General features: G+C 35.1%; 1 protein-coding gene across 1 annotated transcript in view; it reads left to right on the top strand.

Annotated features, from left to right (window-relative positions):
• The window catches only part of DCC (DCC netrin 1 receptor), a 1,008,052-nt gene that overhangs the window by 721,080 nt on the left and 262,364 nt on the right, over window positions 1-24,608 (top strand). Inside the window, exons 10-11 of the mRNA XM_069467986.1 lie at window positions 17,880-18,028; window positions 19,691-19,829. Of these exons, the coding sequence (XP_069324087.1) occupies window positions 17,880-18,028; window positions 19,691-19,829 (288 nt within the window). The remainder of the gene's footprint in view (window positions 1-17,879; window positions 18,029-19,690; window positions 19,830-24,608) is intronic.

Below are 24,608 nucleotides of genomic sequence, written 5' to 3'. Positions count from 1 at the left end.
AACCTAAAGTTAGTGTTACAAAGTATTAGTGCATAGTTAATGTATAATCTAATGCATATATAATTTAATGTACAAAACGTTGTCCTTTAGTAATATTTTAGTGTGTTTTACGAAGTATCATATTAAAAAATATGCAGTTGACTAAACTGACATAATATCCAACCAAAATTAAGTGAAACTCACTTTTAAATTACTATACTATTTTATGGATTCTTTTAATTACAGGTTATATTCTGCTTGCTGTAATATAAAGTAAATCTTATGTGTTACATAAAAAGTCAATAATGTGACTTTATTGTTCTCTGGCTACAATGTTCCTGCCTTATATTGTTTTAATAAAGGTATTATTTCTATTTGGGAGGAAGGTATCTGGTGGGAGCAGAAGGGAAGCACAACTGTTTCCTATTCTATGAAAACTATTTCCTGTTTTAGTTTAATCTTTCTCCTTTGGGGGGGGCCCAAGATCACATGCAATAAGGAGTAGGGTTGGGAGAGAATCTCTGATCACAGGATATTTTACAGGTAAGGGGAATTATCATGAGTTGAAATTGACAGGTTTTAAGGTTATGACAAATAATTACTACTGTGGTTTATAGCTATTAAAATCAAAGCTCTAAGATGTTGTCATCAGTTTCTAGAAGGAAATGTATGAGTTTTTATCAACTGAAAGTCAAGCAGTAGAACTCTAAGCCCATGTTCAATGGTAGTAACTTGTATATAGTTGCCTTATTTAAACCTGTAGTTGGTGTTCCAAATAGAAGTAGAGTTAAACAGGTTTAAGAACAATGATTCAGAATTCAGACCGGGTTTGAATGGTGGCTTTTTCATTTCCTAGTTTACTGGGTAAGTTAGCTTTTCTAAGCCATGTTTTTTTCATATATAAAATGGAGATACTATCTATCATACAGGAAGTTGTGAAGATTAAAAGAAAATCTTTAAAATGGGAATGCAACAGTACACCTTCAAATGGTTACGCTGAGGAATAAATGAGATACTTAGCCTGATTTTCCGGCACATTATCAGCCCTCAGGAAATGCTAGCTATTGTTATAGTCATCAATTACTCCATTACTTGATTCTAATGATTCCTCATATAGTCATGTTCCTTAGCACTGCATGTAATTTCCTTATTTCTATGTCTGTGCTTTTTTGCATGTGTTCAGAATTCTGCCCTTCTCCTTTAGGCTATTTCATAAATCTCTTCTATTTCTCCTTTAAAATCTTTATTAAACATTTCTAAGGGGGAAAAAAAGAATATCCTGACTAATTAATACCATGGATCAAACTTTTAGCCTGCACAAGCTTATTTTTCACTCTCCAAATTAGTTTGAACCTCATCATGTCATTCATCCATCCAACAAATATTCATTGTGCGCCCTCAATGGGCTGCACTCTATCTCTGGAGACTGGGGATTCAGCAGCAACAAAGACAGACAAAGCCCATATCCTCATAAAGTTTATCATCTAGTGATGAAGAGAGACAATAAATAAAAATAAAACATGCAGAAGACCAAAATGGCCTAAGGGGATATAGAACAAGGATAGGAGAGTCAGGAAAAGCCATTCTGAAGAAGGGATAGGAAAGGGGACACCTGAATAATATGGAGGGGTCCCAGCAAAATGTGGGGGCGGGGAGACATTTCAGGCATAGCAAGTAGAAGTGCCAAGACCCCAGGGAGGCAGAGTAAAGGACTGCTGTGCTGCCGCAGAGTAAAAGTGGTAGGGGTGAAGTCAAGAGCTAGCAGGGACTAGGCATGAAGACCTTGGAAGCCACTGTAAGGAGTCTGGATCTCATTCTCAGGAGAGTGTGACATGGTCTGATTGTCATTTAAAAACAGAATCAAAGAGACTAGAGAGGAGACTAATGCAATAGTTTAGTCCAGAGATAGCTTCCGTTTCCGTGGTAATTTTGGAGACGTTGAGAACTGGAAGAATCCAGGATACCTTTGGAAGGTAGAGACTACAAGACTTGATGCTGAGTGTGGGATGGGAGAAAAGACAAGAGTCAAGTTTTCTTTTAGGTTTTGGGCCTCAGAATGGTGGGACCAATGGTGGGACCTATGGTGGGTTCTCAAAACTGGGAACTAGCTGGTTTGGAAGATGTGTGGGGAGGGGGAGGCATGTGGAAATAAATAAGAATTCTTTTTTTTTTTTTCTTAACACATGAGGATTGACTGTTAAATGTGTGAAGTTTTTATTTACTTAATTAGCCTGGGAGATCAAAGAAAGTGCTCAATACTTCTTTGAATATAAAAATAAAAGACAGTGTCATATATGACTAGGCCAGTGGCCAATGCCATGTAGTATTTAGCTTCTAATACTGGCAAAAATTAACAGTTGCTGGAAAACTATCAATGCATTCTCCATGTCATAAACTGTAAAAACATCGGTGGCCTACTTGTCACTGATCACTGTGCTACAGGGATATACATAGTGGCATGCACAGAAGACGCTCAGATATTTTTCAGTCCTAGAGAAGCCTCCTTCTGAGAAAGTCTCCTTTCGGGCCAGTGAAGTGTAATTTGATGAGAACTGACTAAAAGGAGGGCTCAGATCTGCAGCCCAGTCTTCTAGCTGCCAAGATTTTCCAAGGAACCCATCCAAAAGGGGCAAGTCAGTGCCAAAATAAATAGCCCAGAACCAGCTTATTTTCTGATGCATACTTGGCCTACGTTCATTAATAGGAGATTGAATTCTAATGGGATGCCAGTTCAGGGATGGATCTACAAGTTGAATCTCCTTATTGCTCTGTGACTGCATCAGAGTTGTACCAGCAGACGCCTGGTTTAGGTCCCAGCAAAGGCCCCAGAATTAGGAAGGAGCTTCCTTCTAACATCCCTTTATTTGTCCTTTTTCTTATCTTGGGGAGTCTTAGGTCCTCCATTAACTCAGAGTACCCAGCATCAAAAACATTTTCCCAGTGGTCTAAAACATAATATTAAATTCCTAATAGTAGTTTCTGACCATTGGAATTTACAGTCAATAAATTTAGAGACCAAAATCAAGCAGGTGGGAGGGGAAAGGAGGAGTTGGGTGAATTCACAGCTAACGGGTACAGTGTACACTATCTGGGTGACGGGCACACTTTCAACATTGATTCAAACTGTACAAAAGCAATTCATGTAGCCAAAACATTTGTACCCCCACAATATTCTGAAATTTAAAAAAATTAAAAAATTAAAATGAAAAAATCTAATCACAGAGAAGCCCTTCTAAGTAAAACATGCATATAGGAAAAAGGAAAAAAAAAAAAAAAAGAACTTGGAGACCAGAGAGTCTAAGGCCAGACACAGGATGGGTCAGTACACTAGTGAAATCACTAGATCTATGTCTTGATTTCTATTTCAGGGCTCCTTATGTTAAACAATAAGCTTGCAGTAATTGCAGTTTTTCTTCCTGGATGGAAACAACACTAAACAAGTAAGCATGATTTCTGGGTTGTAGACTGAGCTAGTTTTTACATTTTGCTGTGTATTTTTGAGGAAGTCACTTACCCTTTCTGGTTCTCAATTTATTCTTATAAAATAGGGATCATACTGCTGGCATTAGGGGTTAATGTGAGGGCAGCTTGAGGAGCCTCTTCAAGGAACACTGCTAATTGATCTTACAAACTTTATTTTCATTCAGTTTATTTTTCAAGTGTCTTATTTTGAAATAAGAAACTGAACTAGTTAACCTATTTGGGTGTTATATTAGTTACCTAGGGCTGCCCTAAAAAAGTATGGCAAACTGGGTGGCTTAAAACAACAGAAATGTATTTTCTCACCTTTCTGGAGCTTAGAAATCTGAAATCAAGGTGTCAGCAGATTCTTGCTCCCTCTGAAAACTCTAGAGAAAAATTCTTCCTTGCCTCTTTGTAGCTTCTGGTGGCTTCTGGTAATCTTTGGCATTCCTTGGCCAGTAGCTGCATCTGGGCCTCCATCTTCACAAGACCTTCTCACCTTTGTGTCTGTGTCTCTGTGAGTCTTCTTCTCTTATAAGGACATGAGTCATTTTGTATGTAGGACCCACCTTAATCCAGTATGACCTCAGCTTAACTAATTACATCTGCAAAGACCCTATTTCCAAATAAATTCACATTCTGAGGCTCTGAGTGTACGTGAATTTTGAGAGTGTTATTCAACCTGGAACACCACCCTATGAATCACACAGATTAGTAAGATTCAATGTAATCTGGCTGAGGATTGTGCAAACTATGAAAATACATACACACACACTTAACTTTTTCATATTTAAAATAATCTCAGTGATTGTCTCTCAAGCAAAGAAGAAATGTTGGTATTACGAGACATCCATTTTTTTATGGCAGAGAGCAACAATCTGGAAGGAACTGGAGACCATTCTCCTAAGTGAAGCGTCTCAAGAATGGAAAAATACACGCCACATGTACTGACTATTAAACTGGAACTAACCAATGAGCACACAGGTGCACAGAGGGAAGTAAAACTCAGTGGAAATCAAGCAGGGGGAGGGAGTGGGAAGAGAGGAATGAAAATCTACCTAATGGGTACTATGAACACTATTTGAGTTAGCACCTTTAACTGGGACTCAAGCATTACAAAAGTGATGCATGTAACCTAAAACATTTGTATCCCCTTAATATTTTGAATAAAGGGGGTGCTATTGAAGCCCCAGAATCTAATGTAAATGAAAAAAAGAAAGAGAGACATCCCCAGATTTCTTACATTCATATTTGATATACTCCTAGCTGCTTCCTCTCTCCAGAATCCTAACCCTTCCTGGGCATAGCATTTTCTTAATATTAAGGACAGCAAACTCCTTAAGTGGTCTAAGGAAACTAGTGAGTGAGTGGAGTCAGCCCGGTAACAGAGTTTGCTGGAGCTGCCTGTGAAAACCTTTGTTAAAGTTAACCACCTGCTCAAATTTCCATTGTTTGACCTTCAGTTGATAAAATCCCCATAATGATTTTCTCCCAGACACTGATGCCAAGATTTTGATTCTGATTTTAACAGTTATGACCTAAAAGAGTAATTGTCTGTCATCACCTTAAAATCTTTGAGCCTCAGCCCACAGCAATCCCCTAAACCTATAAAATACCCTGTAAGCAAAAATTCTGGTCTAACCCAACTCCTGCATTAGGTGTGACAAAATTAAATGCAAGAAAACTAAGTGTCAAAGCTGGGGTTTGAACCTAGCATAATATTCTTACTACAGTGCTAACTGTGTGTGTGTGCGTGTGCACATGCAAAGTAAAATTAACCATGATAATTTCAGGGAACTGGAAAAAATAATCAAATGTTAGCTACTTTTTGACAACAGTTTTTTTTTTTTTTTTTTAAATAAGTTAGAATTCTTATTCACCTTTGTTAATAATTAGTTCGGAAAACACACCGATGACAACATAATATTTGTGAAATCCCCACACTGGTGAAATTAGGCCAGTCTAGATGAGTTCTACTAACCATCATGCTGAGAATGCTAGGCACATAATTTCTACTCCCTGTCATAAATAACATATTTGATCTTAACCCTCAGTTGGCAATTTTGATTCAAAACCCTCTCCTACGTACTTGCAGTAAAATAAAACATAACAATTACTTTTATTTTTCAGGGGGGCTAATTGGCTTGCAGTTCAGTCTAAGCTCATCACAAAAATGCTTACGATTCCCAGAAATTGTGTTACTTCTAGTGATATTTTTTATCATTTAATATGATATTTAACCACAAATAATGTAATAATAGATTTGAAATATCGCTGACAATTTATGCCACCGTGTTTACATTTAAGAGCTTGATTAATTTATTACTTTGAATGTGATTTGTTTTATACCTCAATATTCTTGTGGTATTTTTGCCAGTCTCTTTGGAAATAGCAAAATTTCCACCATTCCAATCCAAGAGTTTTAGTATTATCCTGTATCTGCCATGATCAGTATGGTAGCCACCAACCACAGTGGCTTTTGGATACTTGGAATGTGGCTTGCCTGAATTGAAGTGTGATGTAAATGTAAAATATGCACTGGATTTTGAAGACTTAGTATAAAAAAAGGTGTACAATATCCCATTAACAAATCTTACATTGATTATGTTTTGAAATGATGTTTTAGATATGCTAGCTTAAATATGCATTATTATAATTAATTTCATTTATTTAATTTTTACTTTTTTAATGTACCTAATAGAAAATTTAAATTACATGTGAGCATCCATGGCTCACATTATACATATATGTATATTCTTGTGTCTTATGCTTAGCTAAGAGGAAGTCAGGGAGATTGTCAATCTGACATTAAATTGAGTTTTGGAGTAGTCAGATATGGTGGTTAAATTTATCCCTTCTCAAAGAACTATTTCTGAGAGTTACCTAAGTAACACTCATATTTAACCATTTTCCTTATTTTGGTCTATATTCTCTTGACATCACAATCATTAGCTTTTGAAAATGAGTCAGAGTCATTTCTTTTCTATCGATCTGGCGCTTTATGCCACCACTGGAAGTAGCAGCAAAGGAGGTGACGTTGAGGAAAGAAAAGGGGTCTTTTGATCCAGAGCAACACACGGGGATTCCTGTGTTCAGTTTTACCTAAAGTCGTTCTCCAACTTCTGTGAGATGATTTACTGCTGAAGTCTATTTGTTTTCCTGCTGCTATCTCTGAACAAGCCCAAATCTTCCATGTGGTTAATAAACTTCTTATCTTTTGAATACTGAAAATAAAATAAACTTAATCCTCAGGGTGGTTCAGTCAGCAGACCGGGAGCCTTTTAGATGCTTCTTAGAGATACAGGACAACTAGGTTTTCTGCCCTGTGTGGTTACCAATCTTTCTCTCGCATGTGTCTGTGTGGAAGGGTGTTAAAGGTGCTCCCCAGTGATAAATGCCAGCAGAATCGCAAAGTGAATATTAATTTCAGTATTGTCAAGGTCAAATGTGTACCCGGGTTCATTGTTACTGGAATTTTTATTGTTGCCTCTGTTAGGAAAGATATTTTATCCTAAACTCTTTTTTTCAAGTGTCAGGAGAGAAAGAGAGCAAAATTCCTAAACATGCAAATACATTGCTCAGAAAAAAAGTGCCTTAGCGCAGGCCAATCTGTTAATTGGGGTAATTATTTTGAGTGCCTTAAAAAAAGATCAAGATGTAAGTTTAGAGGAGTTAAGTGAAGTGGAAACAGAACAGACGATCACAAGGTCTGGAGACCAACTGAAAAGCAGGTGACTATACACGGGAAAGGAAGGAAGAAAACTGGAGAGGAAATAAAGAAGAACAAAAGAGTTTGTGATGAGGTCACTCATAGAAGTAGGGTGTGAAATTGTCTAGCTGGGAGCCCAAGAAATTAAGGAAAGGAAAGATGGAGAAAACTTTTGGGTTATGACTGCCCATATGGGGATAAATAACCAGCTGGACATCTTGGAATATAGTGACGTACCTCAGACCTATTGTGGTGCCAGAACTGTGATATTCACTCACCCACACACCTACACCCACACCCCTGCCCAGTTTAGTCTATTCCAGCGTTGGCTATCTCTGTGAGCAACACCAGAATCACCCAGCTATGCAGGTCAGTATGGCAGGAGTCATTCTTGATGCTTCCATCGTCTTCAGTCCCTTACTTGCAGTCCAACTCCTGCTGATTTTACTGCCCATGTAGCTCTTAAATCCCTCCCCTTCTCTTCCTCTCCATGGCCATTGTTCCAGTTCAAGCTGTTAACCTTTCTCTTCTCAGCTATGGAATATTCTACCAACTGGTCTCTCAACACCCCCATAAGCCCCCTTCAACGCACTCTTCACACCTCAGTCAGAGCACAAAATGTTTAACTCCATCAATTCCTTTCTGATTCTTAGAATAAAAGATCAAAGCTGAACATGGTGGCTCATGCCTGTAATCCTAGCACTCTGGGAGTCCGGGGCAGGAAGATCTCTTCAGACCAGGAATTTCAGACCAGCCCGAGCAAGAGTGAGACCCTGTCTCTACAAAAAGTAGAAAAACTAGCTGTGTGTGGTGGCCCACACCTGCAGTCTCATCTACTTGGGGAGGCAGCAGCGGGAGGATGGCATGAGCCCAGGAGTTTGAGGTTGCAGTGAGCTATGATGATGCCGCTGCACTCTAGCCCAGGCAACAGAGAAAGACCCTATCTCAATAAATAAATAAAAATTAAAAAAAAAAAAAATCTCCCAATGCCTCTAAAGCCCAGCATGGTCTGGCCCCCACCTTCCCTCTCCCCTCGCTTGGACTTCTCTCTTCCTGGCACCTCGGGGTCCTGCCACCTTAGACTTGAGTTCTATGGAAGTTTTTAGTGTTTTCCCTTCAGTTCTCACAGTGCCTGGTGTACTGTAAAATTAGTTAACATTTATTGAGCATTTTCTTTGTGGCAGACAACATTCATAAATTATTTATTATTAATCTCCACAACAAACCTATGTGGTAGGTACTGCTACAAACCCCATTTTGAAAAATAAGGAAATTTAAACTCAAAGACATTAAGTAGCTTGATCCCAGCCACAGAGCCTGAGTTAGGATTTTGGATTTGAACCCAGGGTCTCTAACTCTGGAGGCTACACTCTTAACTGCTGATTTCGGCTACCCGAGATTTATTAGATGAGATCTTCTGGCAGTTCCTGCATCAGAGTATTCCAGAACTCTGACTTCTGTGAAGCCTATGTGTTAGGAGAATAGAGTTCTAAATTTCTTCCTTAATTTATAGTCCGTCCCAAAACAGCCAGTTTACTCAAGGCAGTTCCTTATCTTTTAAAGCCTGGAAATAGATAAACAATAAATTTCTTCCCCAAAGAGATGGTATCTTTTAAGGTTGGATCTTTTTGTTGTATGTAGAAAAATCTGTTCACTTGACTGTCTGAAAAAGATTGCTGCTTCCTTCTCCTCTAATAAATGGCAGCAGGGCTCTTTTATAAAAGCAATCTATACATGTCATTTATTGCTCTATTAAAACTACAAACATCAGATATTGATTCTTCCCATACTGACCGTAATACAAGCCAACTTTGAGAAAGGTTGCTGGGATTTAGTTACATTATCACCATGGGAAACACTCTTGAGTTGCGCATAAGCTGAAGACACCTGCTTCTCTGATGCATATCTATTTATAGAGAACTGATATTTTTGTGTGCAGAAATACAATCTTGAAGTATATACAAGTCTTAAATCAATGTGAAGTAAGTGAGATGCTCTTCCTGGGGATTTCTGTTTGGGAGTCATCTACAGAATTCAACATCAGTTTACAGTCTGCATATTATGGAAATATAACAACAAAAGTAATTCTTGTTGATTATTTATGAGGAGGTTGAAAGGCTCAACGTATATTGGTGATGACATATTACGAAATATCAGCTCTTTTATTAGGCACCCTCCTGGTCAGGACTCATGCTATATCATTCTAGGCATCTGTGGAATGCATGCTTTCAACTCCCCTACACAAACTTTATCTCCTCATGTTCTTGTAATAATACTGAGAATTAAGAAGACCAAATATTCCTTTATCCAGTTGTCTGATGAGGTAACCAAAATTTGGAAATGTTTAAGGGACTTGAATTTCAGGTAACAATAATATTAACTACCATATTCCTTTGAATGCTTATTTTTCCATATAATCTCCTATAATCCTTATGATAGCTTGTGATATAAAAATTATGAACCCCTGAGAAAGTGATGCTCAGAGGATTTAAGCAATTTGGCCCAAGGTACACTTATATTAAATAGGAGAAGGGTTTTATTTTATTTTTTTTTTATTTTTTATTTTTTTAAACCTAGGATTCAAAACTAAGATATTTCATTCCCACTTGGAGCATTTTTTTTTTTTTTTTTTACCACTAGTTATCTTAGAAACAGTTTCTGCCTTTCCACTATTTCTATTTGATTTTCTCAAGCATTCTTGACAATTTCTTAGAAAATTCATTTGAAAATTAGAATTTTCTTTTGTGAATACCTGTTCCCAAACTGAATTTTTAAAGACAAGCATCTTGAGAAAAACGGACCAATTTGTAAACCTGCTTTGAGTTTCATGAGAGGCACCACATTTTTTTCTAAGATTTTTTGAACATTATTTGATTTGTTGGTGCTGCTTAATAAAATAGAGAGGCAATTTAACAATAACTCCATGCTTGGGGAGGAAGTGGTTTGTTTCCCCAATATAAGACAAGACGGTGCCATCATTAATTTAGCACTTACATTAGTTCACCTTGGAATTATTCTCATTATGTTTAATTGAAGATCTCATCTTCTGAAGCCTTCCCCAATCTATATGGTAGTTTTTCTCTCCATTTACCAACTTGTCAGTGCTATTCTGGAAAGACAAATGTCAAGGTCATTGCATCCATCCTTCATGCTTGAACTCCCCCTTCCTTCCTTTTTTCATGGTGCAATTCTTAGTTGTTCTTCAAGAAATACTCTTGACTAACCTCCCATAACCATTTCTGATTACCATATACTACATTGGTAGATCTATTTCTGGTATTTCTATATACCTAATAATCTGTCCAGTGAGATTTTAGCCTTGATTACATATGAGCTGTTATTCATCTCTAGGTGTTTTATATGCATTTTCTCTGCCCTAATAAATTTCTTTCATACTAAAAAAAATGCACAGTTCTGGAGAAAGCACTGCATGCTAAACACATACACAATATGATTAGACTTTAAAATCAGCTGATACTTGTATTCAAAATTTTCAGTCACAATGAAGAATAACCAGACCCAGGCTGTTCTAGGAAAAATTCTTTTTTAAAAGTTAGCATGATTACGTTTATGTGACATCAAGCTTTCAGTAATATGTAAATGTAGTATGTAATATGTAAACTTAAGCACATTTGTCTGAAACTTTAAGTTGTTATCTTTAGGCAATTTTTCTAGATCCTAAAAACAGTTGCCTTTGACGTAACCTAGAAATCTTCAGTTTAAATTACTGAAGACCTCAATCATGCAGTCAGGAATCTACATTCTTCACTATACTTTTCATTTCTAGGTATTATCTATATTGAAATTCAAAATGCTCTACATACTTCACCAAGGTTATTACTACTTGGTTGTGTTAGTGAAAATCTGAGCTACCTTCTTAAAAAGACCTTATCTTGAGGTCAATTCCTGTATCATTTTTATTATCAAACTGCTTCCAGTTCTAGATTGATTCACAAGAAATATACTTTCAAGACTACTTTCTTCAGAGAGGATCATTAAAGTTTTTTCTATTAAGTTGTCAAAAATATCCATCGTTTAATATATTAGCATATACATGTGTGTATATACGTAATATGTAAATCAATATGTCATATGTAACACGTGTGTATGTATCCATATCTATATATATTCTCTCTATATTTATACACACACATATATATAATGGCACAGCTGAATATATTGTGAGTTAGCACTTAGCACCTATTAAAACTAAAAGTAAAATGAACAGGTAATAACTGCTTCCTTCAACCAAATCTTGTCAGACTCCTGTGGTTTTGTAATAGAAACCTACCCCATAGTTTGTGCTTCTTCCTTGCCAAATTACTATCATATCTCCTAACTATGTATAGTTCAGTCAAGAAGGGGTTTCATTATGTTAATAATTACATTGCCTGCTGGCTTTTTGATGTTGCATTTCCCATACAGAATAGAAATAGATTTCATAGAAATATCATTAAAGCCGTTAACTACAGGAGAAAAAAAAATCAAAGTGGCAATCAAAGCATGCACTTTATTGTCAATAAATGTAAGTAGTTTCAGAAATGGCTTGCATTTGAAACACGTTCATTGAAGAGATCATCAGCAGTGGAAGCTTCTGCTCAAAGGAAGAGAGGTTTGTGGTCTACCTCCATTTGGATCATTACAGTAATTACTTAGATCCCTTGCTGTCCATTTTTGAAAGTAGGCTCAAGAATCATTTTTAAATTAGCAAACCAATAAAGAGGTAGAATTAGCCTCAGAATTCTGGTCTGAATCGAGGGCATGTGAATTATAGGTCATTATTTGAATGACAACATGTGACAGTTTTTTCAAATCCACAGTTACTTTAGTCCTTAAAAAAAAAAATGGTGGCTGTTAAATTGATGATTTAGGAGCAGTAGAACTCATTGCACTACACAGTCATTTTCAGAAGACTTTAAATATTCACATGTTCAACTACGCACTCCCTGACACTAACATTTGTCTTCATTTTGGACTTCCAGCTGAGACACATCAGCGTGATGGCTAAGAGACGTCAGCCCTATTCAGTGTTATGCAGACGGTGGCATGCTTGATCCTTCTACAGCTTTTGCTTTGAAAACCTTATATTCACGCTCTTATTTGGAAGAAATTATTTAAACTCGCAAGATTTCTTTTTAGAAACATATATTTGATAAAGCATAATTTAGATTTCAGTCTGATTAATGCAAATATCAAATTTCCTACAATAAAGAGGTCAGGAAAGCAGATGGGTAGATAGATATTTGCATAGAAACAGAGCAAGAGAAAGGAAAGAAACAAAAGAGTAGTAATTCATATGTGCTGTGTGACTTTTTGATTACCCGGAGACCTAACATCTTGTGAAACCTAAAACATGTGGTGAATTAAAGCAGATGATTTCAAATGCCTTTGAAATACCCATGATCTGGAAAATTAAATATAAGTCTATTTCCCAAATGTGTTTCAGCTTTGAAACACTAGCATTTGATTAAAAGTTGAAGATGTCTCTTTAAAGTGAAATTATTCCCATTTTCCCAACATAAACTAATTAACAATCACTACAAATGATTTGATGATAAAGAATCACTGTTTTTCAGAATGAAAAGAAGCTGGAGATACCTAATTGGTTGAGAGCTACTATTTGGGAAACCATAAACCTCAATGATAGAGCTATGGACCCTATTCCTCAAAAAATATGCATATTATTTTTTTAATGTACATACAATTTCAGGACGTTCATGGACTCCTCAATCCCAGTGTAATGGCAGGTCCTATAAGTAGAGTAGGGACAAGAAACCATACCTCCTGTCATCTGTAATTAATCAATTGTGATTTATTAGACTGTGGTGGCCTATTTATTTCCCTTTTTCTCTCTCTCTCTTCCTCTCTTCCCCCCTTATCTCTCTCTCTTACATACACACCCTGTCTTCAATATGGTTATGTGTAATAATCATTCTTTAATAGAGATTTGGCTAACTTTTATATGCCATTTTGGGGGGTTAATATGCAACAAGATCTCATTATAAAGTGCTCTGTTACACTGTAAATTCATATATATAGTTAGAAATTACAGTTCCCAGTGCAAATAGTGACATGTAATACATCTCATTTACTCCAACATAAGTATTTAATTTGTTCTTAGATACAGGTGTTATAATGAATTTCTACCATAATACAATATTGAAATTTTAAATAGGTAGTTGGTTAGGTTGACAGTGATTGATGAGTTACTTGCATAGATCATGCATCTATTCTGATATCTTTCCATTCTTTGAAGAAATAGGTAACTTGAATGGAGATGGAGAGAAATTAGATGCAGTTTGCCGCAAAATTATTGTCCGACCGAGGGGATCAGTGGGGACTATTAAACACATCTTGGAAATGATGAGCAGTTAAGCCCATTAAGTTTCTTGACTGACATACTAAAATGTAATGAAATGGAAGGCTGAAGCTGTTAACAGTATTGATTTCACATCTAATTCCCATTGTTAAACATTTTTGAGTCTCCCTTTATCTCTTTCTCTCTCATGCAGCTCATATGCATATAGTGTATCACATATGTGAAAGTACATAAATTATATTTAAATATACTTTAAGGATATAGATCTGAATAAATGCATAAAGAATATACATATACACGTATAATATACATATCTCCATAATTAGCATAAACAATATATTATCCACATATACATGTTAGAGCTATAGTGCAAGCCGAAAACACTAGGGAATTCATGAATTTGAATGTAGAGCGCAATAAAGAAGGGTACGCTTTAAGGGAAACACAAAGTCTTGACGCTAGCCAGGAATTCTACGAAGAATATCTCACAGGCCGTCAGCCTTTTGGTCTAAATCAGAGAGCTAATATTTTATGTATAAAATATATGCATAATTTGATAGCAATCTTTGGATGTTTTGATATTTATGTTTATTCAAAACAACATGGGATTATGGTATTTTTATTTTAATACATGGGGATGTCAAACAAAATCTACCAATACAATCAGATCATAAAATAAGTTATATTTCAAGGCAAAAGAGTTCATTTAAAGTAGGAAACAATTTAGTACTGAAGAGCAATCTTTCCCTCAGAGAAAAAGGCAATTGGAAACTTTACATCAACAAATGAGATGTTCTTATTTGGCTGGCAATTGGTAAAAACACACATTGTTGTTTGTGAATACTTGAACTAAATGCTTTGGGTACTCCTTTCAAACACTTACGGTATCTATTATCTCTACTGAAATTCTTTTGGAAACACAAGCCCATGTTATTCCCTAACAGTGTCCAGTGACCATTAGGAAGGCAGAAGAATGCAAGGGGTGAACAGATGATTAGGGCCGGCACTACCCGTGTAAACTGATTCCAAATTGGGATAACTCACCGCTTGATGCCTGCCCATCAATAAAACTAAGCACTATACATACACATATATTATACACACACATACATACACACACATACATAAATTGCAAGGCAGGCAAAGTACACACAGGTTCTCACATAGACGTATATACCAACTTTAGTTCTTGTCAAGCGTGTGTGGAAAACACTATTTCCTGATCACTTGTTCTAACAATGCTGAATCAACAAAATAAAATGGGTTAGACTACATAGTATGTTTTAGGCTTCTGATTTATGGTAACATTTGAAAATTGTATATGAAGTCATTCATGTAACACATTTATTGAATACTTCCTATGCAGCAAGCATCCTACATATCCTTGTGGAGAAGACCTTGAACAATTTTTCTTCATCTCTTGAGCTGATCATGTGGTTTTTTTGTTTGTTTGTTTTTAATTTTAATGTAATTTTTTATGTGCTGAATCAGTTTTATTAACTTGTGTATGTCGAACCATTCTTGCATCCCTGTGATGAAATTCACTTGATCATGGTAAATTATCTTTTTGATGTGTTGTTGGATTCAGTTTGCTGGTATTTTATTGAGAATTTTTGCATCTCTGATCATCAAGGATATTGGTTTGTAGTTTTGTTTTTCTATTGTGTCCTTTCTTGGCATTGGTATCAGGATGATACTGGCTTCATAGAATGAGTTTGAAATGATCCCCTCCATTTTGATCTTATGAAACAATTTCAGTAGGTCAGACATAATTTGGCTATGAATGTGTCTAGTCCTAGGCTTTTCTGTTGTTGTTTTTGGAAGATTTTTTTTTATTACTGATGCAATCTTATTATTAATTATTGGTCTATTTAAGAATTCTCTTTATTCATGATTCAAGCTTTGGAGGCTGTTTCCAAAAATTTATCAATTTTCTTTAGATTTTCTAATTTGTATGCATAGAGGTGTTCATAGTAGTCTCAGATAATATTTATATTTGGTATCAGTTGTATAATGTCTACTTTTTCATCTCTGATTGAGCTTATTTGAATCTTCTTTCTTGTTTTCTTGGTAAATCTAGCTAGTGGTCTATCAGTTGTGTTTATATGATCAGAAAACCAACCTTTTGTTTCATTGATCCTTGTATTGATTTGTTGTTTCAATTTCATCTAGTTCTGCTATGATCTTATCTTTGTTATTTCTTATCTTCTGCTAACTTTGGATTTGGTTTGTTATTGTTTTTCTAGTTCCTTAAGGTGTAATATTAGGTTATTTGTTTGTGATCTTTCTGTCTTTTTGATATAGGCATTTAAAAATTGCCCTCTTGACACTGCTTTTACTGTATCTCGCAGATTTTGATTTTAATTTCCATCATGATATCACTGTTGACCCAAATAATGTTCAGCAGCAAGTTGTTTAATTTCCATTAAAGTGTGTGGTTTTGAGAATTCCTCTTGGATTTGATTTCTAGTTTTATTCCACTGAGGTCTGCTAAATGGTAGAACTTCTATTTTTTTTTTTTAAATGCGTTAAGACTTGTTTTGTGGATTAACATATGGTCTATCTTGGAGAATGTTCCATGTGCTGATGAGAATATATATTCTGCATTAGACTGGCCAAAGTCAATCTGAGGAAGCAACTCCTACAAGCCATGAGACAAAAACATCAAGTAACTTACAAGGGAAAACTTATCAGACTAAAAGAAGAATTCTCAACCTTACAAGCCATAAAGGATTAGGGTCCTATCTTTAGTCTTCTTAAACAGAATAATTGTTAGCCAAGAATTTTGTATCCTGCAAAACCATGTTTCATAAATGGAGGAGAAACAAAATCTTTCCCAGACAAGCAAACACTAAGGGAATTTGTCACCACTAGACCTGCCCTATAAGAAATGTTCAAAAGTACTCTAGAAATCCAAAAGAATAGTCTATACTCAGTAGCATAAGAACACTCAAAAGTATTATAAAAACTCCGCAGCTCTTATAAAACAGTAACAAAAGAGAGAATAAAAAGAAACTGGTAACAATCAACATGATATGGGAACAATATCTCACTCATTAATACTAACAATGAATGTAAATAGCCTAAATGCCCCACTTAAAAGATACAGAGTGAAGGAATGGATAAAAAAACACAACCCAAATATCTACTGTTTCCAAGAAACCCAGTTAACTTATAAAATTTCTCATAGTCTCCAAGTAAGGGGGTGGGAAAATATTCCACAAAAATGGAAATCAAAAAGGGCAGGAGTAGAATTCTTATATCAAATAAAACAAATTTTAAATCAACAAAAGTAAAAAAAAATGCAAATATGTTCATTATATGATAAATCAATTCAAGAAGATATAACAATCTTAAATATATTTGCATGTGCACCTGACACTGGAGTTCCCAGATTAAAAAAAAATGCTGCTAGGTCTAAGAAAAGAAATAAACAGAGCATCGAGGTAGAAAATCAAAAAAGAAACATTGGACTTAAACCATACACTATAACAAATGGACCTAAAAGATATTTACAGAATTTGGTCGTTTTAAAATCTGAGTCTTCATTCTAGCAAACAATGCTCTTTCCAGATAGCCCTAGGAGAGCAAGGGGGAACACATTCAGTTAACACTTTGCACATCTCTGGGCTACATGTGTATGCACTGTGTTCACCATATCAAAATCCTGCATAACTCACATTCAGCAGATATTTTAAGCAGGTTACTTAGTTTCAGTTCTCTTGCTGCTTTTTCTTACTTCCTTATAGAAATAATAGATTCAGAATCAGAAATATCTCCTCTTGAAATGTTTGTATTGTTTTTGTGAATATATCAGTAATCATACAAGCATACAAATTATTTATGTTTATGTTACTGATTTTTAAAATACAGTACTGTGACAATCCACCTGAACGATATCAGTGGACATGTTTTTATTTTGCTTTGTTTTTCCCCCAAAAAGCAAAATGTCCACTTTGTTATAATACAATTCTAATGTATCACTATAAACTGTAACACAAGCTAAGACTCCTAATTATTCAATATTTTTACCTAAAGTCTCCTTCTGCAGTTATTAGCAATACACAGGCAAAGAGACACTGGCATAGTGAAAAACTTTCTAGACTCAGAATTTAGATGCAGAATCCTACTCTTTTTTGCCGTTGTCCTTGTCACTTATACTCTTTGACCAGTTTCTTTAACTGTAAAATAAATAATTTTGATTAATGTAAGCTCTTCTGAATTATAAAATGAAGTGATTGTAAAGTTTTATTATTTTATATTTATATTTTATATTTTTCTATGCTTCTATATGGTTCTGAAAATAGTACATATTACTATAATTAAACTGACTTGCACTGTACAAGATATGATTTTGTTTGTTTTGAGAAAGGGAACCCTCATGTGATAATCAATTTCTTTTATATACAGTGCAAGTTCCAGGGCCAGTAGAAAACCTGCAAGCTGTATCTACCTCACCTACCTCAATTCTTATTACCTGGGAACCCCCTGCCTATGCAAATGGTCCAGTCCAAGGTTACAGATTGTTCTGCACTGAGGTGTCCACGGGAAAAGAACAGGTAGGTAAGGGAATGGACCGTAATGCTTCCATCTGTTGGATGCCTTTAGGGCTGGAAAAATAGGAGGCCTGCAAGCTCTTGACACAGTCCAGCGTTTCACACATTCATTGAATAGCTGATTAGTTTTAAAGCACTTGCTATTGGAAACTTTAAACAATTTAATTGAATTCTGGGGGCGAGACAGGCAAACGGGCACTGAGGTGAAATCAGTAGGAAAGATGCCAATTTGGGGTTTAAGTATGCAGTGGCCTGGGCCTATGTGGGTAAACACATTTATATTAATCCACCTGGTCCCAGAAGACATTTGCCTTTTCACTCCTTATCCTAAGGGATAACTGTCCTTATAGTCCATGTAGTCAATGGCCTTAGCCAAACTGTTTTTTAAATTCTTATCCATTTGATATTATTTCTGTCCTCTCTGCACCATTAGGCTGTGAACTGTTATTTGTCATTGTTTTCAGTAGAACTCACTCCTAGAAGTTTATTCTTCCCCTCCTTACATTTTGGCTTTTACTTTATGGTTAGCGCAAACTCCTGAAAAGAAGCAAATTAGTTATTCAGGTATACTAAAAGTAAATAAGCCTTTAGGGACACACACGAAAACTGAGGTATTTACTTCCCGATTCTCAATTTCATGTGGGAAAAGGTATCCAGGCAAGTGTACAGTTAAATAGAAAAGTGGCCTCAGGATATAGGAGTACTTACTAGGTGTTGCGAAGATGGTCAAGCACAGGATGGTCATTACACTTCCACATAAATTGCATGGCTAGAATTTTTATTTAAAAAAAAAAATATTTGCCATAGTCACATTCATAGCTCAGGTCCAGTCCCAAGTTACATCATCAGATAAGCATTACAGAAGCTCCTCCCATGTAATCATGTTTTGTTCTTGTTGTTATTGCTCCCTGTTATTTGTAGCTCTTGTTTTTCAACTTTCTGATCTATCCATTTTTCTGTGTATCTGGCTCTACAAGAATGCATTTTGCCAACCCATTTAAATAAATTCAAAAACAGTGTCACCCAAGATAGACGTGAGTGTAGAGATCTGACCTCGGTGAACTTCACCACAGCTGTGCAGCATTGGAAACGGTTTCAACCTGCCTCTCAGCATCTGGGGAGATAAAACTTGTGGCAAATCAGGAGTTTGAGAATGCAGTGAGCTATGACGACACCACTGCACTCTAGCCTGGGCAGCAGAGCGAGACCCTGTCTCCCGCAAATATAATAATAACTGTGGCAGAGTATCTGACAGTTTCAAGAGCTGTGGGTATATTTCAGCAAGGGGAGAATGCAACCTGTTGTTTCTTGGTGGATTATTCCATCTGTGGTACAGGAGCAAGTCTCTGTTCCCATGGAGTTACAAGCTGCCTTCTGCCTGTCCGAGTTTCAGTGTGGGTGGAAAAACAAAACCATTCAATATATTGGATAGTGTTAAGCAAACTGGAACTTAATGGCTGTAAAAATAGCATGTGCTGCTTTAACAAGTAGTCTACAAAGTAGTTTGGGTGTTGGTCGGGGACGGGAATCTGTGTGACAAGTTAGGTTTCACAGCTCATTATAAGGCTAGAGTTAGTTATGTGAATTTACTGATGGCACAGAATGGCTGCCATTTCTGCTTCAATGCGCTTCAATAATAACAGTTTTGGTGTTTTATGTTTCCAGAATATAGAGGTTGATGGACTATCATATAAACTGGAAGGCCTGAAAAAATTCACAGAATATAACCTTCGATTCTTAGCTTACAATCGCTATGGTCCAGGAGTATCTACTGATGATATAACAGTGGTTACACTTTCTGATGGTAAGTTATAAACAGTGAAACTCCGTTCACGTATTTGTTATAACAATAAAATACTATTGCATGTATGTCATAGATTCCATTTTCAAGCCTCCCTGACTACTATTTTGTGGAATATATTAGCATAAACTAGAAATTTGGCTAATTCATCCACATCAGCTATTACAGACAAATTTAAGTTTTCTATCAAAGTATATACTCTTATGTCAGTAGGCACTAATAGGTAATCTTCAAGGTGTGACTTTTGCCTATGAGCTCAAATTATTTTTGTATGTGTTTCTTTATTTCTGTGAACGCTCTAATGCAAACATATGTGTGCATGTGTGTAGACTAATTTTGATTGGTATGCTTCTTTTATTTCTCCTAAAAGGATGCAGGCTATTAAAAGTGTAAATGTACCTCTTAATTTGAAAATATTTCGTAAGGACTTAGACCAAATAATGTAGCATTGAAAGTATTAAAATTGAACATGAAAATGTATAATTTTAGTTTTGTTTTCCCTAACAAATGGAAGGTTAGCCATATTTTTTAAGATGCCATAAAAGAAAAGAAGAAATCTTAATGAAGAGAATGAATTTGACTAAGCTGTGGCTGGGGGAACTAGAGATCTAAGGAATGGACAGTCATGAAAGATTGAGAAATTTAATTACAAGTGAAAATGAAATATAGCAGAATATAGGATGTAGGGCCAGTGGAAATTCAGGCAGGTGCAGAAGTTCAGAGATGACCCCATGAATATTAAAAAAACAATGAGCTAGCCCTCTTTAGCAATGGTGTCCATGTTGGTGTGTTTAATTCTATAAATTATTGATCTTTTGAATTAAAATGATACAGCTTGTGATTCTTTGACAAATCTCTCATTCTTTAATCTGGGGAAGTATCTGTGTGTATATTTCACACAATATCAGTGGAATGAGGAAGGACATGCATGTTATTAAGGACAGTGCAAAGAGAACACAGGAGTAATGCTCATTTGCAATTTTGACTTAAAAACGAATTTTATATGTAATACCCTTCAGTATCATTTTTAATGTAATTCTTGTGCCCATCCATCTGATTCTGTTATTGAAGACAGAACAGAATATTTATTGGCAGAATAAATTACTTCACAACTTATAATTATAAAAATAAAAGAAAAACAAATGAAAGTGAATATTTTACATAATTTATGTAGATTTCATTCACACTCTGAACTGCAATACTGTGGCCTTATTCTCCACGTTGGTTTTAAATGTCATAAGTAAGAAAGATAGATCATTATTCATTAGCCCGAGAATTATCTTCTGGAAGTGTTGCAATGTTTAGGACTTAGAAAATGTCTGTCACTGGAAAAAAAAAAAAAAAAAAAAGGATTTCATGACCTTAACCCCAATAAACATGACTGTGCAAAGGACACCAAATTCCCTCTGTCAGATGCATTCGATAGAAAAAAGCAGAGACTTCATGGGTCCCTTGGAGTCTGGTTCCCTGACCCTGTCTGCATTCATCTTTATAATCAACTCATCTCTTTTAATTTTCAACAAAAATCTGCACTTTTGGCTTCAATTTCCTTATTACCAAGACCCTTTCTGTCTACTTCAATTGAATGTCTTCTCTCTACTGAAGCTATTCATGTTGAGGGTCATATATTACATTTATTTGTATTTAATCACATTTAATAGTCAGCTGCTTCCCAGTCCTCAGTCATGGAGTGCTCTTCTTTGCCTTTTTGGATGTTGCAGAAGGTGGATATTGTGAAAATTAAACAGGTTGTTCCATGCAAGCACCTAAAACCACTCATGACATACATTTAAGTGTTTAATAAATGTTATCTCTGCCAATGTGCACATCGCTTTTTCTCATTATATTTCATGCTCCTAAATATGAGGGATGATACTATATTCATCTTTGTATTCCCCTTAACTGAGTAAATATTTACTGAATTCATCAGACTATACAAATGTTTGTATATAAAGACGTATTTTTAGGACTTCCCATTTGTGGGGTTAATTTGATATATGACTGTGTCTAAATGCATCTGTATTGTAGAGAACATCATAATTTTTATCATCCCAGAGGAGTCCTTACCATAAAAATTTATATTGGGGCATAGAAAAATTGGAAAAGCAAAAATTAAATGTAAATATTTTTTCTGAATTTATTACTTCAGTTTTTTCCCATTGTGCTAGGATGCTTGCTTATAAAGATTTTTATCGAGATGATCTGTCTATCTCTAACTTACCTCTGCTTTAATTGTTTTGCTGAGTATAAACATCAACTTTCATTCAAATTTCTCCTCCTAGGATACCATTGGTTTCAATAACCCACTTTTTTCACACCATTGAGATTGTAGGGCATATGACCATAATAACTAGTTTTGCCAGTTTGTTCCAAAATAATTTCTCTTGAACTAGTTGGCATGGGTATGTCATTAACAGCTTTTATGGATTAATTAACAATTTTAAGTGCCCGTGCCAACTTGCCCCATGTCCAAAAGCAGAAGGAACTAATTTCTTAGGCAACATAATGTTGTGCTTATTAGTGTTATCATTGTTATCGGTAATATTTGTTGACTGCTTACTAGTGTAAGACCCTGATTTAAGTACTTGGCATTAACCTTTTATCCTCACAATACTATAATTTATCCTACTTTATAGGTGACAAAAATAAGTTAGAGGTCACAAAAGCTAGTAAGCAGCAGAGCAAGGCCACATAAGCTATGAGTCAAGAGGCAGGATTCAAGGTGGAAATATAAGTTTGTCTTATTCTCTGACAAAAAACCCTTAAAGAAAAATGCTTATAATTAAATATGAATTATTTTGATCAGTAAATTGTGTGTATATGACAGTATACATTTGCTTAGGGGAGGAATTCAAGTGTCTGTACTTCTGAAGATTCATTCACAAATGTGTGAACTTGATCTTCCCTGCGGAGTTGCTCATCACACTGTGTTTCAAACCAGCATCCTCCACCGTATTTAAGGGAGTTTCTTCACCCACCTTTGATTGGCTTTAATGGACCCATGTGACATTGGAAGAGAAAAGTGTCCTTTGCCCTTTGCTTCACAGAACAAGAGACACTTGGGAAGCCAAAACCTACATATGGATTCCACTCCTTTCACCAGGCATCTAATCCTATCATTGTATCTATTTATCTCTAAATAATATGGAAATTGATAATGAGAAGGAAAGGAGTAGAGATCAATAACTTAAAATACTGCAGAAAAAATTATTTACTGTCCTCCCTGACATGGCAAGAATAACCAGTATGGTATCAGTGGAAAGTAAGAGAAATTTATATTGTAAAAAAATAGACAAAATACATCAACGCCATTGTTATATGAACCTTTAGGATTTTATTATATTGGCTTGTAATTCTTAACACAGAAAATAATCCTGATGCTTCTAAAATTGTGGTAGTTATAAAAAGAACGCATGTTTAACCTTCCTCTTAGTATATTCTTGGCTTTCTGGAAACGAGAAGTTAAATACCATTTATAAACTTAAATGAAAGTGACATTTGAGGGTTGCATATCAGCTAGCATAGTATGCAGAACAAAACCTGATAAATCTAAGTTATTTTGTCCTTCTTCCAAAATCCAGTCACTTATAAGTTTAGTTAGTCTTATTGAAATTATGTTTTGATACTATTTAATTGGTCAAAAAGTGGGCATACTATGATTAGAAACATATAACATGTTATATAAATATTACAATGCCATGCTTGATATAAACTAGAAATATTTTTCCAAATTTAAGAAGTGATTTATTACCATTTAATATTAAGTCATAATTTCCAAACTTGGCTTTTGAAAGATAATATTTTTAGAAGTTTATGAAATTATATGATGTAGAGCATGTTATAGCTCAATGTATGCTTCAGTTAAAATAATAACGTTGCAATTTATACCTCAATCACTATAATATTTATAATTAAATTTAAATGAATAAATAATGCACTTGCAATTTATATTTAACTTAAAAATAAAATTGCAAGACAAAACCAAACTTGTGACCAAATCCTGACTATGAAAGAGTTTTTATTATACCTCATAAACTTTCTATTAATTAATTTATTCATTCAACAGCTATTTACTGAGTGTGTACCATGTGCCTTACACTCTTCTGGATACTGGTGATACAGTATCAGAATGAACAAAAATCCTTGTCTCTATGAGGGTTACATTCTATATTTCAATAACAAAAGCATGACCTTAAAGTAAACATAAGAATATTTTCTACATTATGGAATATTTTTGAAAGATACTTATTGATTTAATTCTTGAAAAACAAGCTACATTATCTATAACTTTTATCAGGCAGTAAGTTCAAAATCAAAACAAATAAATGTATTTCCCATCATGTCCAGAAAGATCCAGGAGCTATTACATAAGCTATTATATAATTCATTTGCTCATTCAATCATTGATTCAGTAAATATTAATTGAATGCCAGTTTGGAGGATAAAAAGAGATTAATCAGACATATATCAGGCTTTCATGGTGATTACTTTTCAGAAGATAAAATCAGAGTAGGATATACATAAATTTAGGGTAAAATATAAGTACCCTATAGGAAAACATAGATTTTGTTCAAATTAAAAGAAGAGAAAACATGACCCAGAATGGCCCTTAGATTCTTGAAAAAGCCTGATAACATCTCTTTTCTATTAAATTTATCATTTTTTCAGGAACAAGGATAGGGATTAGTCATCTTATTGATTAATACGTGTTGAGAATTTATTGAATGCTGCTTCTATTCCTATTGTGGAGCAGAAAGCTTTATTTTTTTTTTTTTTATGATT

Source organism: Eulemur rufifrons, chromosome 5, assembly GCF_041146395.1.
Source record: "Eulemur rufifrons isolate Redbay chromosome 5, OSU_ERuf_1, whole genome shotgun sequence".
Taxonomy (NCBI): Eukaryota; Metazoa; Chordata; class Mammalia; order Primates; family Lemuridae; genus Eulemur; species Eulemur rufifrons.
The sequence above is the reverse complement of the archived record's forward strand: the minus strand, read 5'-3'. Positions and strand labels throughout refer to the sequence as shown.